The sequence below is a fragment of the Branchiostoma belcheri genome, unplaced genomic scaffold (genome assembly GCF_001625305.1).
Source record: "Branchiostoma belcheri isolate BF01 breed outbred unplaced genomic scaffold, Haploidv18h27 scaffold68, whole genome shotgun sequence".
NCBI classification, from domain to species: Eukaryota; Metazoa; Chordata; class Leptocardii; order Amphioxiformes; family Branchiostomatidae; genus Branchiostoma; species Branchiostoma belcheri.
This window is the reverse complement of record NW_017804331.1, coordinates 207961-224618: the sequence shown is the minus strand read 5'-3', so window position 1 is coordinate 224618 and position 16658 is coordinate 207961. Positions and strand designations below refer to the sequence as shown.

General features: G+C 43.6%; 3 protein-coding genes across 4 annotated transcripts in view; all 3 read left to right on the top strand.

Moving 5' to 3' along the window:
• Positions 1 to 2401, top strand: part of LOC109483987 (death effector domain-containing protein-like) — a 2490-nt gene extending 89 nt beyond the window's left edge. Inside the window, exons 2-3 of the mRNA XM_019787144.1 lie at positions 7 to 234; positions 1991 to 2401. Coding sequence (XP_019642703.1) covers positions 7 to 234; positions 1991 to 2355 — 593 coding nt within the window. The 3' untranslated portion in view covers positions 2356 to 2401. The remainder of the gene's footprint in view (positions 1 to 6; positions 235 to 1990) is intronic.
• Positions 2402 to 8815: 6414 nt separating this feature from the next.
• On the top strand, positions 8816 to 12027 carry LOC109484027 (epididymal secretory protein E1-like). 2 transcript variants are annotated; one of them, XR_002141055.1, is made up of 4 exons: positions 8816 to 8945; positions 9197 to 9304; positions 11121 to 11421; positions 11642 to 12027. XR_002141055.1 is itself a non-coding variant. In XM_019787199.1 (4 exons), exons 1-4 carry the CDS (start codon positions 8870 to 8872, stop codon positions 11726 to 11728), a joined length of 450 nt encoding a protein of 149 aa, XP_019642758.1. In that variant the 5' UTR covers positions 8816 to 8869; the 3' UTR covers positions 11729 to 12027. The 2 variants fall into 2 exon arrangements, 1 of the variants encoding a protein (XP_019642758.1); XM_019787199.1 differs by having other exon boundaries at positions 11121 to 11299.
• Positions 12028 to 12424: 397 nt separating this feature from the next.
• Positions 12425 to 16315, top strand: LOC109484018 (alpha-(1,3)-fucosyltransferase 7-like). Its single transcript, XM_019787183.1, has 3 exons — positions 12425 to 12513; positions 13397 to 14653; positions 15050 to 16315. Exons 2-3 carry the CDS (start codon positions 13949 to 13951, stop codon positions 15734 to 15736), a joined length of 1392 nt encoding a protein of 463 aa, XP_019642742.1. The 5' UTR covers positions 12425 to 12513; positions 13397 to 13948; the 3' UTR covers positions 15737 to 16315.
• Positions 16316 to 16658: the final 343 nt, after the last annotated feature.

The window sequence follows — 16658 nt, the reverse complement described above, 5'->3', positions numbered from 1 at the left end:
TCACAGGAACAGGCCAGTCCAAACTGTGCAGCCCCGGCAGGCAGCAGGCGGCCCTCCCGTCTTCTATATGCAGCTACAAACCACGGGAGTCGCCGGGCCTGGGCCCAGGCGGGAAGAGGAAGGCAGCGGGAGCGGGAGGGGGGCAGCAGAAGAAGGTGTGCATGATGCGGGGAGGGAGGAAGGTGGAGTATGAGGAGATGGAGGAACCCAAGGAGAGAGAAAAGTACACGTGTGGTAAGTTCACCCTGTCCCCTCACCAGAACATCTGTATACTCTTACAAAAGTACAAATTACCAAGGAAGGAAACATTTGCAAAGCAAAAGCATGCTGTACTGTTAACCTTTACATGGCCTGGCCTAACAAACTAATGCTCTGTTTGTTCTAACTCAAACACATTCATATATATGTTGATCAGCCATTCCAATTTTTTCCTGCCACTTGCTACATAATGTAACCCAATACCATCACCAGTTACCATGGTGACAGCTAGACATCTGGTATAGGTCATTGACCCTATGTGTTAGGAGAAGAAGAAACAGCAAAAAGCAGTGTTTCCTTCAACGAAGATATTCAGCATAGAACAGATGGATAAAGATACTAGTAACTCACCGTTACTGTTTCAGAATTAAGCTGAGGACTTTGCACAAGAAATCCTCAAAATGCAACAGGGCTTATGAAATCAATCTATTATGCTATATGATCAGCCCCTGGGCAAAACAAGCTCATTGCTGGTGTTTTTAGCAGTTGGCTAATGTAATTTCCCACAGATGTCTGAACAGTAGGGGGTTGTATGAACTTGTATCATTTCATGATCTCTGATTTGGTTACATGTATGATTCTGGGATAGCTGACCTCTACTTTGAGCAGTTCAGACGAGGTGAATGTAAGAGGCTAAAGGCAGTGCAAAGGTTAAGAATTTTCCCTTCAAAAGCCTCATCAGCCGACATGAATTTTTTATGTAAAGGGAAATCATTTGGCCTCGATATTACATTAATATTACAAATGACATGCAGCTACATCGGTTTTATCCTGAAGTTAATCAAATTATGCCAGACAAATTACTTCTTGGTTTGTTTCTTTCCCTGCCTGCAGTCTGCTGCTTTGTCATTTGTATGTTGCAAAAAAGTGTTTTCCAAACTAGCATGGTTAGACCAACCCTGCCACTGGACCAAGAGGTTGGGAGTTTCAATCCCGGCTGTTGTCACTCACCCGACATGCACGCTACTGGAAAGAGTCGCAGTCCTTAGGACGGGACGTTAAGCTGTGCTCCACCATTCATTGTGCTTGACAAAAAGATGAAGGGGACTTTCCCTGGTACAATGTACCTGTAAATACTGTACATAGCATCTGTCTTCTTTGTCACGACCAGTGAGGTACAAATAAAACTAAATCAAGATCACTTTTCCTTTTCATCACAGACATCCGGTTGCGTGTGCATGGAGAGTTCTAAGATGTTTACCGAAGGAAAACATATTGTTTTTGCTACGTTTCCTCTTCTTCTTCTGTTCCAAACACTGACCTCTGACCTGGCCAATGATCTGATATGTTGACACCTGTCACCATGGTAACTGGTGTCGGGTTACATAATGTTGCAATTTTATAGTAGGGGGATTTATACTCCTGTTTGACCATATATATATATGATTGTATTCGAGTAAGAATTAACAGAGAAGACCATATGCGAAGGTAAATATTATGCATTTGCTTTGCAAATATTACTTTTATATATGTTGCAAACCCCATGTTTCTGCAGATATCCGGTTGCGCGTGCGTGCGGAGTTCTGTCAGCACGACATGTTATTTATAATGTTGTAAACCCCGTGTTTCTGCAGATATCCGGTTGCGCGTGCGTGCGGAGTTCTGTCAGCATGACACGTTATTTATAATGTTGTAAACCCCGTGTTTCTGCAGATATCCGGTTGCGCGTGCGTGCGGAGTTCTGTCAGCATGACACGTTATTTATAATGCTGTAAACCCCATGTTTCTGCAGATATCCGGTTGCGCGTGCGTGCAGAGTTCTGCCAACACGACACGGCCCTCCAGGGAAACATCTTCTCCAACAAACCGTCGGAGCTGGAGCGTCAGTTCGAGCGGTTCAGCCAGGCGAACACCATCCTCAAGTCCCGAGACCTCGGCGCCATCATCTGCGACATCAAGTTCTCGGAACTGACGTACCTGGACGCCTTCTGGCGCGACTACATCAACGGGTCCCTGCTGGAGGCTCTGAAGGGGGTTTTCATCACCGACTCGCTCAAGCAAGCCGTGGGTCACGAGGCAATAAAGCTGTTAGTGAACGTAGACGAGGACGATTATGAGGCCGGGAGGGTGAAGTTGTTGATGAACCTGACACAGTGAGACTGGACACAACTTTTACATGGTCCATCTTACCTTCCACTCCTGCAACATACAGATCATCAACCACACACAGCCTGGACACAACTGTTACATGGTACTCGGTCCATCTTACCTTCAACCCTGCAAGACACAGATCAACCACACACAGCCTGGACACAACTTTCACATGGTACACTGATCATCTTATCCTCCTACCTGGACACAACTGTTACACATTACAGCCACAACCACCAGAGACTGGACACAACTTTTACATGGTACTCTGTCCATCTTATCCTCCTACCCAGACATAACTTTTACATGGTCCATCTTACCTTCCACTCCTGCAACACACAGATCATCAACCACACAGAGCCTGGACACAACTGTTACATGGTACATGTTACAGTACTCTGTCCATGTATCCTCCACTCCTGCAACATACACAATCATCAACAGTGACACAACTGTTAGACATTGTACTGTCCATCTACCACACCTAACACACTCCACCCATCCCTACATGTACCACAGAAATCAACAATTCATCCTCCACCCTGGATACCCTGGACACAACTGTAACAGTTACACATTATGCTGTCCACTCTGCAACACACACCACAACCACACAAGTCACCTCACAACTCAACACACCACTACCACAGAAATCAACTGTGATTTTATTTACAAGATACACCAGTAGTTTCTTTTACTATCATGTATATTTTTCTTACTGCAATTTTTTGTAGTACTGGACCACATGCTAAATGCTACACATCACTGTTCTAGCCAGTGTCTGGGATTTGGTGAAACTTTGTCGCTCACAGCAGATAACAAAATTCTGTGAGAACAGAAAAATATTTCAGGCTGGCGAGGACACTGCTCCTTCTACACACAGTTGTTTCCAGAACATTGCTAAGTAACGTGGAACCTTGATAATCAACAACTCACAGGCCAGGAGGGTAGACCAGGGTAGTGACTATCCGAGGTGGGACAGTTATACAAACAAAATATATCCAAAGATCCATATAGAATAGATAAACATTTCATCTCATGTCAGTTCAAATAACCAGTCAGTTTTTTCTGTCTGTTTTTGTCTTTTTCTACGTAAGGTGGACGTGTCCTATGTTGTGAGGATGTATATGTTGCTCATTAGATGATGAAAAATTTGCCTTTCTGGGCTTTTTCATCATTTAGTATATTTGGTGTAAAGTTGACGTTGATATATGTACATTTTTGTATATTTTCCTAACCAGGACCATTATTCTAATTATCGTTAGTTGTTACAGATGCTGATTAATATTGACTTTAACTTCTGTATTCATACTTACATATAATATTATGTACAGTTGATTCATAGACTCTAAGTTCTAAGTTGCTGTACTTCCAGCTTGTTATTCTATGGTTGTGAGTGGGTGATAGTTCCCGGCATGTCTGACAGTTTTGTGTTTGTGTTGTCCTGGTATCACATGACTTCCTGACGATTTTACTGCCACAAAACCCTGATGGGGAAAAACAAGTGTAAAACAACTTCAGTAACCACCACCCTCATGAGACGTAGTACATGTACGTTGTTAATCTCCAAGCAAATCTTTTGGTGGCCGCCAAAGACAGTATCGAATTGGCCAGGCAGTATCCATTGGCCACCCAAGTTCTTCAGTGGCAAATTCTTCAGTGGCAAATGGACATTCCTCTGGCCAATGGATACTGCCTTGACACTGTATGATCTGCTTGGAGATTAGTACTTTGTCTCGAGTGGTTGGTTTGAAAACTTCAATCCACACAATGGATGACTTTTGTCAAGTCATCTTTGATATGCAAATACTTTTCTTATTGCATGGCATCATTGTCACATTCAAAACACAGTACTACTACATGCATCTTGGAACCATGCAACACAGTGCCTGATATACTTTTGACGTTGTATCTTTTTTTAACAGATACTCTGTTTTTGCCACTCCTTGCTATTCTGCTGATCCCATGCAATAATTTGAAAGTATAGAGCAGCTCTTGAAGCTTTAGTCATTCCGTTAAAGGCATCCAGTGCAATTTCAGGACGGCAAAATTACATTTTCAAAGTCAATTTTCTGGTAATTCTTTTAATGTAGTAAGTTGAATCAAACCTGTCCCATAGCATCCTGATGTCTGTGACGCAAAAATATGATGTCACAGACGGAAAACTGTTTCTTGTTTTGTATTTTAGGCAGGTTCTAGATATTTATGGGTGGTACCCAAAAATAAAGAGGTACCTCGTGTAACTTGTCTTGGGGATATTTCCAGTGCTTCAAGTATAGAATGATGAGGAACATGTGCTAAGAAATAGCAGTAACTTTCAGTATCAGACAGATTTCTTCAACCAAACTATTATTTGTTTAGAGTTAAAACTTAAGATCCAACACAAAACGTTCTCTTACCTAGAGCTTTCGACCAGTCACTATGGTCTTCCTCAGTAGTGAGAGAACTTTTTGCATTGGATCTAAAGTTTTAACAATGTAACTACCAACACAGATGAACTTTCATGATAGCAAAGTAGTATTTGCTTTGCCGCACCAATCTTGCAGTGGATGCCTTTAACTTAGTTTAAGCTGCTGGGAAGAGTTTCCCCGTAATGCACAAGTACATACATATGCAGGATGGTGTTATAATGTTACATGTGCAGGATGGTGTTATAATGTTACATATGCAGGATGGTGTTATAATGTTGATGTGCACAAAGGTCTGACGTGTTGAGTACTGAACTGTCCAAACTGTTTGCTCACACAGCAACGAAACCTTCCTCCACGGCATGTGGAAGTTTACTGGTTGTGAGTTTGATAATATTTCTCCGTTCCAGGCATTGATATGTACCATGCCAGACATAACTACCGCTCATGTTAATGCTGAAGTCACAATTCCCAGCCTGGCAGTTTGTGGAAACGAAAAGTATATGTCATATGATTGAGTGTAACAAGTCGTTCGGTGTGATATAGCTAGCTGCCGTCGCGCCACGTGCCTGCGAAGCTGGTGTGTTACGCCGAAGGGCAGTTATACCGACTATACAGATACAGATACAGAAAAGACAACAAAACACACACAAAAAATTGAAGAAAGTAATCATGAGCACTATTTGTGTACGTTCTTCGTATGACATGTTGATTTTCCGGTCACGCAAACAGCCCGACCGGGCCCCGGTTCGGAACTGTGTCCTCAGCGTAACCAACCGTCAGTTTAGTACTCAGCATCTACATTACCTCTGGCATAATTCCTACCTGCCTTGAACTGGGAACACGACATCTGCATCAAGACCCGCGGGACGGGCCACGGGCTACATCCCTGGGGCGACGGGCCGCGGGTCAGCCCTGGGGCAATGCGCCGCGGGCCTAACCGCGGGTCACACTAGATCCAAAGATTAGTAACAGTAGGTACCAATGGAGTGCCTTTGCTCTGACGACAAGCAAAAAAAAAAACTAATAACTTTACTGTAACACACTTGATACATTACTTGTGAGCAATCCGCTCGCAGGAGAACTGAAAGACTGGAAATGCTTCCTTTCTCTACGGTGGCCCACAGGTACAATACTGTAACACTGCTGAACTAGAACTTCTAGGGATTTTAGGGTCAGAATGTCACAAAGACATACTGACTAGTAGACAAATGTTGATTACTTTCTGGCCCTAATATACATAGTAAAAACACTTCAACAGTGTTACGGTACATTGTACCTGTTGGCCATGGTAGCTTCCTTTCTCTGTAGAAAAGATAGAGGGCTCTTGGAGCATTGAAATTTGTCACTCTTCAAAGATAGTAATACGTGAACCTGAGCTAGTTCTTACCTGATATTGCTAAAAGCCAAAGATTAAAATCCTTAATCCAGCTAGGAGACAAATTTAAAGAACTCTTGTTATATATGTGTGTGTGTCAGGTCATGTCACTGTTAGCCTGTGCATGATTTTTGAAAGCTGACCTCCGAAGAAAAAAAAAAGCTATCTACAGTCATAGTGATAACACTGCTTCTTTAACAGATGTTACCGAAGTGTGGAAAAAATATATCTTAGAATACGAACAGGAGATATGTTTGAATGGAAAGTTACCAGTTGTACGGAAGGGGCGTCTGTTTGTATTGAGAATGGTAGTTTCCTTTGTCTGTGAGCCTGTACAGTACATTTTGGACTGGAACAACAGTTTTTGCTTTTCTACACAAGGCTGTTCCTTCTTGTTATGGTTCTCTGGTGATGGAGTGTTAGATTTGACACGATTCCTCGGAGATTGAGCTGTTGATCTAACATCTTGTTTTAGTCTTGTGTTACTGTCAAACCTCCTACATGTACAACAGCATGAAAGTTTATGTGTTGGTACAAGTTATTATGAAATAAAGACTAAACGTTCCTTCCAACACTGGCATGAATTGGGACTCACCTCAAATTTTTGTCTGACTCCTTCAACCTTGTTCACGGAATCATCTGGCACGTATGACCCGCTACTACGGTCACGTGTCTCTGACGTCACCGTCCAAGAGTATACGGGACCATTCCGTGAACAAGGTTTAAGGAGTCAGCCGAAAATTTGGGGTAAGTCCCAATTCATTTCAGTGTTGGAAGGAAAGTTAGTCTTTATTTCATACATCCTACAACAGATAAACTCGCGGCTCTGAGCTGGCTGATACTAGTACCACAACCATGGTGAAATTTACTGTCTCAGAAGAAATCTTTATTTTCTTCCAAACCGATTCCAAGTTAGTAACAGCCATGTTAACAGAGGAAAACAGCCACTAAACCTGTCAGATTTTAGCTTATTTATTACTACACTGGACCCACATGTAATACCAGAGCGTAGCTCAAACCTGTTGTACCTTTTGATTTCAGACAGTAAGGCCACACCAATTTAATTTGTTGGTTCTCTTTTTTTTTCAGAAAAAATATGATGCGACAGGGCAAAGAAAAAAGAAAAACAGGTCTAGGCATCATATTATAGCCCCATGCAAATGCTTTCCTCAACTGTTGGGGGCAAAATATGAGCATTTTTCAGTTGATTCAGTACCAGAATTTTTTTTTTTTTTGCAAATCAGAAAAAAAATGAAGAGGCGATTTGGAGAGATTGGTGTGGCCTAACTACTGTTTGGCATGTCAGACATGTTACACAAAGTGTTATAGTATATCAGTAACAGACAAATGTGAAAAAAGTCTGTAGCTGGCTGCCTGTTTTGCCAAAATGTTTACAAGTTTGATTGACAGTGGAATAAGACAAATTTTGATGATGTTGATGAATGTACAGCCAGATTTGTACCTGTACTTGGTCCAGTAAAGCCTGGATGAAGATGATGTAAATATGTGTAGAGGAAGTTCTGCATTTTTGGTATATTCAAGGCAGCGCTCTCTCCTAGGAACTAAGATTGACTGGCCTTACCTGAAATTTAAAGCAGAAGGTTCAAATTTTCTCTTCTAATGCTGAAAGTGATTTTAGAGGACCCATTTGGGACGTATTACCTGAAACTTATACCAAAGGAAGCAAAGAGTCACTCGTATATTTAAGAGTCATGTGGTGCAAGTAAGAAACTTATTTAGACCTTGATAATGAAACTTGAGAAATAAGATGTATTTACGTGACATGACAAAGGTTTATATAGTTTCAGTGTCCTGATTGTCATTCATTTTCCCTTGTTTCTGTATGTGTCGACTGACTAAGTGCCTTTTTTAAACCCACTGAATCCAAAGATGTACCACAAGAGTAGATTCGCTACTCTGGTGGGTTGAGGTTATGGAAGATGTGCTACGTGTCTAAGAACTTATGTTGTATTATTTTCAGAATGTCTTACCAAGTAATCATTTCTCTGGATGTTATATATATATATCCTGTACTGTAATACTACTCTGTATTTGCTCCTAACAACTTCCAACTGTTTGTTTCCGTACACAGTAACTGTGTATTTTGATGGTGTTGTGGAAAAAAGTCATGTTTGCTACCCATAACTCGTCTTGTTCATTATTGTCCTCTTGTCTGGATCTACTTTTTATTCAAGTTAAGTCTGTTTTATTGGGAAAGGGACTTGTGGGCCTGGTTGCCCAGATGTGCGCCCTACTTACAATATGCATTATAAGAATTACAGATACACTAAAATCTACATTATTCGGTACATATAAAAAGTGGACTTCATATTTATAGTAAGAAGAAATAGAACAAACACAATAGAATTTAACAATATCACAAACATCAGAGATATATTACCTTGTTTAACGTTTTTGCTTGTCATTATAAAGCCATACTGCGCAGTGCAGTGAGGACCCATAGCACTGGTGGAACTGTGTGTGTTGTCCTCAGAGAACAAATTTGCACAGGAGAGCGAGATCACAAAATGTGATTAGAGTCTTTAAAAACTCGTGGTGGGGTAACGTGACCTCATGATCAGCTGTCTTGTTTGCCGCGGATTGGTCAAACCGTGGATGGTCCAAGGGCTGAAGTCCACCAGATCTACATGTGCATGTACGCCGCTGCGACACACCTGTACTGTTGGAGTTACCTGTTAGAGTTACCTGTTAGAGTTACCTGTTACTCACCAACATGTGGAAAACACTGATTTTCGTCTGCGTCTTGGTGGCTTTTGCCTCGTCTCAATCTGTAGTGTTCAAGGACTGTGGTAAGTGCAAAAAGATGTTACACACGTTTTGTGATATTTGATAGAAATTATTACAAGTTTATATGCACGACGTACGTTAAAGCCACAACTGTTCCTCAGCTGTGTAAGATACGCCATGGTAAGATCTTCTGCCCACCGGAGTCTATAAAAAACGAGACTACATGTTTGATGCATCTTATACTCTACTCTTGTACGGTGCATGTTGCTTATACAATCTTGTGAAGTCCGTTCTGTATGTTCCGTTCCTGCAGGTTCTAAGACGGGCGCGATCACCGCCGTGAGCGTGACGCCCTGCCCCAGCGAGCCCTGCGTTCTCAAGAAGGGCTCCAACGTCAGCATGGAAGTCACCTTCACCACAAGTAACTTTTCCTCACATTCCTCACCGATACCGTCCCGAACCTTACAGACCCAGTTCTTGATCCAACACACACCATGAGCCCCGCCCCTTGTCCTGGATCTAATTTCGAACCCCTCACTCACTCTGTGGATGTTTCCTTCAATAATTAAGGCTGAGATACTTGTAAGGCCTTGTAGCATACTAGTAACCCTTTTCTTTGCCCGATATGAGAGTTCTTCACTGCCGCAAACGACCGCAAAGATGGCGTGACTCTTCCCGTGTTGATTCTGATAGAGTGGTGTTCGAAATAGAACAGGGGGTTCGACGTGTTCGAAATAGAACAGGGGGTTCGACGTGTTCGAAATAGAACAGGGGGTTCGGCGTGTTCGCTCTACCATTTCATGGACCGGTATTTGCCGCAGGTACATTTTATGACAGATATTGTTTAGACCTGCTGCCTTTATCAAGAAGATCTGTTGCACTACGCCACCGGTACAGGTAGCCACAGAAACTACACTTTAGCCGTAACAGATGGTTAAAGGACAATTTCTATCATGCCACCAGTCCTGCTCCGTCATAAAATTCTGTTATCGCCACAGTCATGATGAGTTCTAGGCATCAAATAATCCTTGGGCAATTATACTTTTCTAGCCTGAGTAAATCGCACTCCTAGCGGCAGGCCCACCCCGCAGTTGCCGCTCACCAGGCCTGGGCAGGCGGGGAGTAACACCGGCTAGAGAGAGATTTTGACATTTGTAGTATTTTTCCACATCTGTTTATTTCAGTGCACACACAAGCACTTTGCCTTCAGTGGGTCCTATCCCTGATGATACGAACTGTACTTTAGCATTGAGTTAAAAGGTTAACCCCGTGATTAATCCTATCGGCAGCCGGTCTTGAGTCCGCACTCCAAACAAACTCGTGACTAACGAAGCTTACAAAACCCGGGCATATGGTTCATACTTTCGGGCAAATCGTTTAATTCTTTCACAACTACTTTGTTTATCTGAAAATACTTACATAATAGATCATTCGTATATTGGTATCAGCAAAACAGACGCAAGGCTAAGCCAGTACGTTTTCCTGATGCATTTGTTATTGGTGATATTATGACATCCAAGCACTACGATGTAAATGAAAAGCTAAGTGTGGTCAATTTGTTCATACATGTTTCAAAAAGAGAGAAGAGATCCTGTAGATATAGACGTAGTACAGCAATGTAGCACTTCCCACCCTTATACCTCAGTTATCTAACGTAGTGCATTTGCCCATATAGGGCGTGAATTAAGTTAATGACCCGCCCCGAGGTGAATATGGTGTGGTAAAGCCTTGCCAGTTGCTATAACCACCGAATAAAGAGTGGCTTTATGCCGCGGTGGTTACATCACACCATATTCACCGAGAAAGGGCGGGCCATTAACGCTATCATCATATAGCCTATCAAAACTCACACAGTAAAGAGTGACACATTCCTGTATAACATATGTTCCATATGGAGTCACCTCAGGTCACCGGAGCAGGGTCGTGTTCTATTTGGGTCATCGCCAGGGAACATGTGTTCCTTATGGGTGTCACCCGAGGTCGTCGGAACACAACTTAAGTTATTTATGGATATTTTGAAACAGAGTCGTGTTCTATTTGGGTCACCCGAGGTCATTTGCGGGTGATTATTGGATTGTTCAATGTATGGATTGGGATGAATAATGACCCGGTTTTGACTCTATTTGTGACATTACGGTGTCATAAGCCATGTGGAATGGAGCCTTCTGACTGGCCAAAGTCACCCGGCTATATAATGATATGCAATAAAGTTATTGTCCTTGTCATTGTTCCTCCAGAGGCAGAGATGACGAAGCTGCAGACGGACGTGTACGCGATTCTGTTAGGAAAGAAGCTGCCGTTCCCGAACTTCCCGTACCCGGACGGCTGCAAGGACTCCGGCCTCACCTGTCCGCTCAAGTCCGGAGGAAACTTCACCTACAAGTCCCAGCTGCATGTGGACACATACTACCCAGAGGTGGGTTAACTGTACATGTTCGTACCGGGAGAGAGGGGGGAGGGGGCCTGACCTGTCCGCTGAAGTCCGGCGAAATCTTCACATAGAAATCCCAGCTGCACGTGTATAACGACTACCCAGGGGTGGGTGAACTGTTCGCACCACGATAAGCTGGCGATGAAAATAAAGTAACGAAACTGTGGATTAAAAACATAATTTATCTAATTCTGTTTGAGGAGTACAGACCATGTAAGAATTTGTGGAAAGGAAGGTGGCGTCTGGAAAAGTGTGAAAGGTCATGTAGTAAAGAGACATTGCTGTATCTAGTTCTCCTCTTGATGGCCATGTTGTCGGTTGTTTCAGGTGAAGGTGGTTGTCGAGTGGCAGCTGACAGACCAGAACGGCGACATCCTCTTTTGTTTCGAGGTTCCCGCGCAGATCACCAAGTAGCGGCAGCTGAAGCCCCGGGCGACAGCGGGAACACGCTAACAAACACAATGGCATTATAATTCACATACATGATGTCATCACAAAATCTATGGTATATAATCGGTCTTTGGTACATGGTATAAACTAGATCCTCGAAGCTGGTGTGTTACGTCGAAGGGCTATGCATGTACAAGCCTTACATGGAGTCTTGCTACCTATAACGTTGTAGGCTAATTTCATTAAATCTTTATGAAACAGAAAACTGTATGTTTTACCTCTGGTTGTTGCTTGCATTTTGTAATAAATTTTCTTCTACAACATTTCAACGTTCGGGCTGATTGTCCAAAAGTTTACCTCACCTACCGAAGAAGGGCAAACGTTTCCCTCCAGTGAAAAAGGCTTTGCTTCATTTTTACAGGGCTGTTTCGTAGCTGGGTACAACAGAAGGTGCATGTACTAAGATATAAAAAGACAGTGCAAAACTTGAATCAACAAGGTCATAACACATATTTTTAGTTTTCAAATACAAGTTCTCCGGGTCGTTATGCTAACTGTAATTAAGTTGCATACACACAACTGTAACGATACAGTTTGTTATGTTGTATGTTCTGCGGAAACTACCAGTACTGGCTCTCTCTGAAAGTTGTTGCCTGATTTCAAATCGCGGCGTTTACATCAACCCAAACCCGTCTAGCCGGATTTTCAGTCCGAACAGGTGAGGATCCGGGCATATTTCCCAGAAGTCCTGCCAGCCGTCGCCGGGAAACGGTTTGTTTTTGCCGAGCTGCTGCGTTCATCTAGTCCCGGTGAGTTACTTGCATCGTGAATGTTTCTTTTAGCCCCTGTAGTTACGGGATGTTAGCGTGATGTCATGTATGTCATGTAAGATCCTTATGAAGAACACTGCATGTACCTTCCGGTTGAGCACTTATAAGTGTGGAAACTAGGTCATATGTACACGCTAAGATGCTTCTGTTCCTGCTCTGTTAAAACGAATTAAAGAGGAATCAGAAGCTCTAATGTACATTTATCGATGGTAGTATGTACGCTGGTGATCGTGTACGTGGTGATGTAAAGAAAAAGCTAAGACTATAAAACCACGACTGACTGACGAGCAGACAACACTTGATTATCTCCAACATGACGAACCCTGCGGCACGGGACATGAGACGGAACGCCCCGCCAACAGGGTCTCTACCAGACTAACTACGCTGGCTATATTATATATAGGAGAATACTGAAAGAATTCTACGATCCGTATTCCCGTAGAAAGGCCTGGTGCAGGCTATATCAGGACCTACAGGGGAAGCCAAACCGGTTCCTCTTGGACTGAGAAACGTTATGCTTATGGAGACTGATTCCGTACGCCAAAAGAGACAGCATTTTACGGTTCAAATAGAAACTGTTCACCGAATATATTTTAAAATGAAAAGGACAGATCCAGAACTTTAGAACCACGAATGACAATCACGGCATACACCATAAGCGGACGTCGAAACTGACCAAGTGCCTTAGGCTGTCCTCATTGTGATGTTTGACAATCTGGGGCGGTTGTATTACAACTTTCTGTGAATATATTCATCGATGTGTTTTCTGTTTTCGTCTCAAAAGATTTCAACCGGATTTTTAAAGTCTGGTATGAACGGGATCTAATTGATCTAATCCATAGATTTATCCGGTTTGTTTCAGACACCGATACCGGACCACCTCTCCCGCTCATTGGACAACGCCATGCTTCAACAGAATCTTCCTCTCAACAGTGAAAAGTACTAGTATTTTGGACTCAAAGTCACCAGGTAAAGGGAGGACACTCGATGTTACCAGTTGTTACAAGAAAAAGGCTGAAGCATCACCTCCTCTCTCTAAGCCAGAAACATCAAGCTGCACCCATCCGTGAGAGTGACGACTGTTTTAAACCCAACAGGAGAAGCGGAGGTTAGGAGCCTGATCAGGAACCGGCCGGTCCCCTTTCCTTGCGCGCCCCAACACACGATGGATCCAAACTCGCGTCGACAACAAGTGCGGCGGCTGGAAGTTCGGCTCCCGTAGGGTTTCCCATCCGAGAGGGCATCTATAACCAGCCCAAGCTACTTTCACACGAGTCCATTGAGTTATTTTAGATAAAGTACATTTCCTATAAAAACGGGACACGTTCAGACCCCCCCACACCCGTCGGATGCCACATTACCATCTGCTCTAAGGACATCTTCAGATCAATGCCAACCGAGAGACTTTATCACTATGCAGTCTAAGAAAGAACGCGATCTCTTGAAGAAATGCGAACGTCTGTTGATGTTGTGTTTTTTCGTGTACCTCGCGTTTATGGCGCGCAGTTACATGTCAATAATGCCGGCTGTTTTGAACCATCTGGTCGGTTACAGCAACAGCAGGGCCGAAGTTTCTAACTCTGGAAAAGCTGAAAACGCGTCCCTCGTTCGGCGCTCTGTCCTCCCCCGGAACGCGACGTCTCGGCTTGTCCGGCGCTCGGCACTCCCCAGGTACGACAACTTGGTTCCCGACTCGGAGAACCCGTCCGCACGGTTTTACGCCACCTGGCGGGTGGACGCCGCGACGCAGCCGGTAAACAAGTCGCCGTCGGACCGCAGGAAAGTCATCATCTGGAACCCAACGTCCCGATGGCCGACTCCGGGTGCCATCCCCTGCCTCTCCTTACCGCAGTGCGAGTTCGTCAGGAAGAAAAGGAGGACGAAAACTGCAGACGCGGACGCCATAATCTTCCGCGGCATCCGCGGCATCCCGCAGAAGTACCGCCGCAGCTGGTTCCCCAAGACCCGCCCGGAGCACCAGATCTGGGTCTACTTTCCCTTCGAATGCCCGCATCTCACCAAAGGCATCGACCTGGTGACTTACGCGGGCGTGTTTAACTGGACCATGTCGTACCGAAACGACTCCGACATCCTGGCTCCCTGGGGCCACATCACACAGGTATACAGAACTTTATTGCAAATCCATGCCCGAAGGCTAAGTGCAAGTTACAAACATAAAAGAACATTGAAACAGAGTATAAAATAACTTCAAAATGTACATATAATGAAATCTAATTGTCTAAAACTATAGCTATGTCTAAAACTATGTCTGAAGGATTTGACTTCTCTTCTGCAAACCATGGAAGACGTAATGTCCCACCTTTACCAAAATTTGTGGGTTTTGGGGAGTTAAAAGAAGAATAGTTTTTTTGTCTGTAAGTTTTGGGAAATTGGTATAAATTGTAGAGGTTTGAATAGTCAACTCATTTCGAGCAGTTTGAGATAAAATGTATTTCGTCTTCCACAGCCTTTGCACTACAAATTATAATATATTTACCCATTCTTTCACATACAGGTTTACAAAGCGCTGGCCGAAAACCCTCCCACTCCTGACAAAGACTACGCCAGACAGAAGAACAGGCTGGCCATTTGGTACGTGAGCGACTGTTTCCAGTATCTGTCCCGCACCAGCTACGCAGCAGAACTCATGAAACACGTCCGAGTGGACGTCTTCGGGGCCTGCGGAAACGCCAGCAAGTGTGTGAAGGGGGACAGGGCGTGCCTCCGCGAGCACGTGCGGCAATACAAGTTCTACCTCGCGTTTGAGAATTTCCGGTGCGTGGAGTACATGACGGAGAAGTTCTGGCACAACTCGCTCGACTACGACATCGTCCCGGTCGTGTACGGTGCGCCGAGGGAAGACTACCGAAGGTTCGCCCCTCCAAACTCCTTTATTCACGTAGACGACTTCGCCTCCCCCGAGGCTCTGGCAAACTACCTAAAACATCTCGACAAGAACGACGACGAGTATAACCGATATTTCGCCTGGAAGACGAATCCTCCCAAAAACCTGCCCGAGCTGTTTGAGTCGCGGTTTTGTGACGTGTGCAGGAAGCTGCTCCGGGCGGCTCCGGCGGAGAGGAAAGTGTACACGGACCTCGACAGGTGGTGGCGCGGAGAGAACTACGAGTTGTGCGAGCCGATCGTCTGGGAAGGATGGCATAAGCGCAGAAAACCCAAACATGCAGCGCATTTCACATAATGGCTAAGCAAATAGCCAGGTTACCAGACCTAGTTTAGCTCCCTAGTCTATATCCTCTGTTCCTTTGGTCATTTACATAATGTGTAATAAAGCTGAAATCTCAGAAACTCTAATGAGCTAACCCTGCCAGTCAGTCGTACTGTTGGAGTCAGGAATAGTTCTGTACCATCGCTGTTGCGACTCCTGAACACTAGCAAATGAGCTGGAAGAAGTCGAGACTGGCTTATGCAAAGGAAACCTGATAGTTATGTATAGAACTGTGTTATATTTTAATGTTTTAACATTGTACTGTTAACGCTTTTTATTGTGAAATGTTTTTTCAATGAATGAATGAAAGACCTTTATTGTGCGTTTGTGCTCTAACAAGCTAAGTACAGGTCATGGATGACAGGGAAAAGAATATAGCAATGACACTTTAACAAACTATACATACTAATGTGATCTACTATTTACAGGTTCAGCTTCTTCTAGTTTCTTGACGCAGTTCAAGCTGTACGAACATATTGAGCTAATGATACATGGTTTGTCAAGTTGCATGAGGAATTCGAATTTTTCTATTCTGTCTAAATGTCTAAAGCTTGGGAACTTATCTATTACATAAGTATAGAGGGAATCCCTCTCGTTTCTATATAATATGCAGTCAACTACAAAATGGCATTCATCTTCGCTTCAATATTATCTAGATTACAAAATTGGCAGATCCTTTGCTGTAGAGGAGTGTTCATCTGTAGAGGCGGGCCGAGGTACACCTTGCGCCAGTGCCAATTGAAGGCAACAAACATCGTTGATAGCAGAATGAGGAGAACTTTAGCCAGCTAAACTTCTCGCATTGACTTTTTTATGGTAAAGAAGTGTACGAAGTTAAGTACTACTAGTATTAAAAAAGCTGTTTGTTTAACATAATTACTATATATGTTGATCT

What these genes read in the sequence shown, in the direction of transcription:
- LOC109484027 (XM_019787199.1), top strand. Translation starts at nt 8,870, where the DNA reads ATGTGGAAAACACTGATTTTCGTCTGCGTCTTGGTGGCTTTTGCCTCG. An exon ending in GGAAGTCACCTTCACCACAA is followed by an intron (nt 9,305 to 11,120) that starts GTAACTTTTCCT and finishes TTGTTCCTCCAG; the next exon opens with AGGCAGAGATGACGAAGCTG. An exon ending in TGGACACATACTACCCAGAG is followed by an intron (nt 11,300 to 11,641) that starts GTGGGTTAACTG and finishes CGGTTGTTTCAG; the next exon opens with GTGAAGGTGGTTGTCGAGTG.
- LOC109484018 (XM_019787183.1), top strand. Translation starts at nt 13,949, where the DNA reads ATGCAGTCTAAGAAAGAACGCGATCTCTTGAAGAAATGCGAACGTCTG. An exon ending in CCTGGGGCCACATCACACAG is followed by an intron (nt 14,654 to 15,049) that starts GTATACAGAACT and finishes TTTCACATACAG; the next exon opens with GTTTACAAAGCGCTGGCCGA.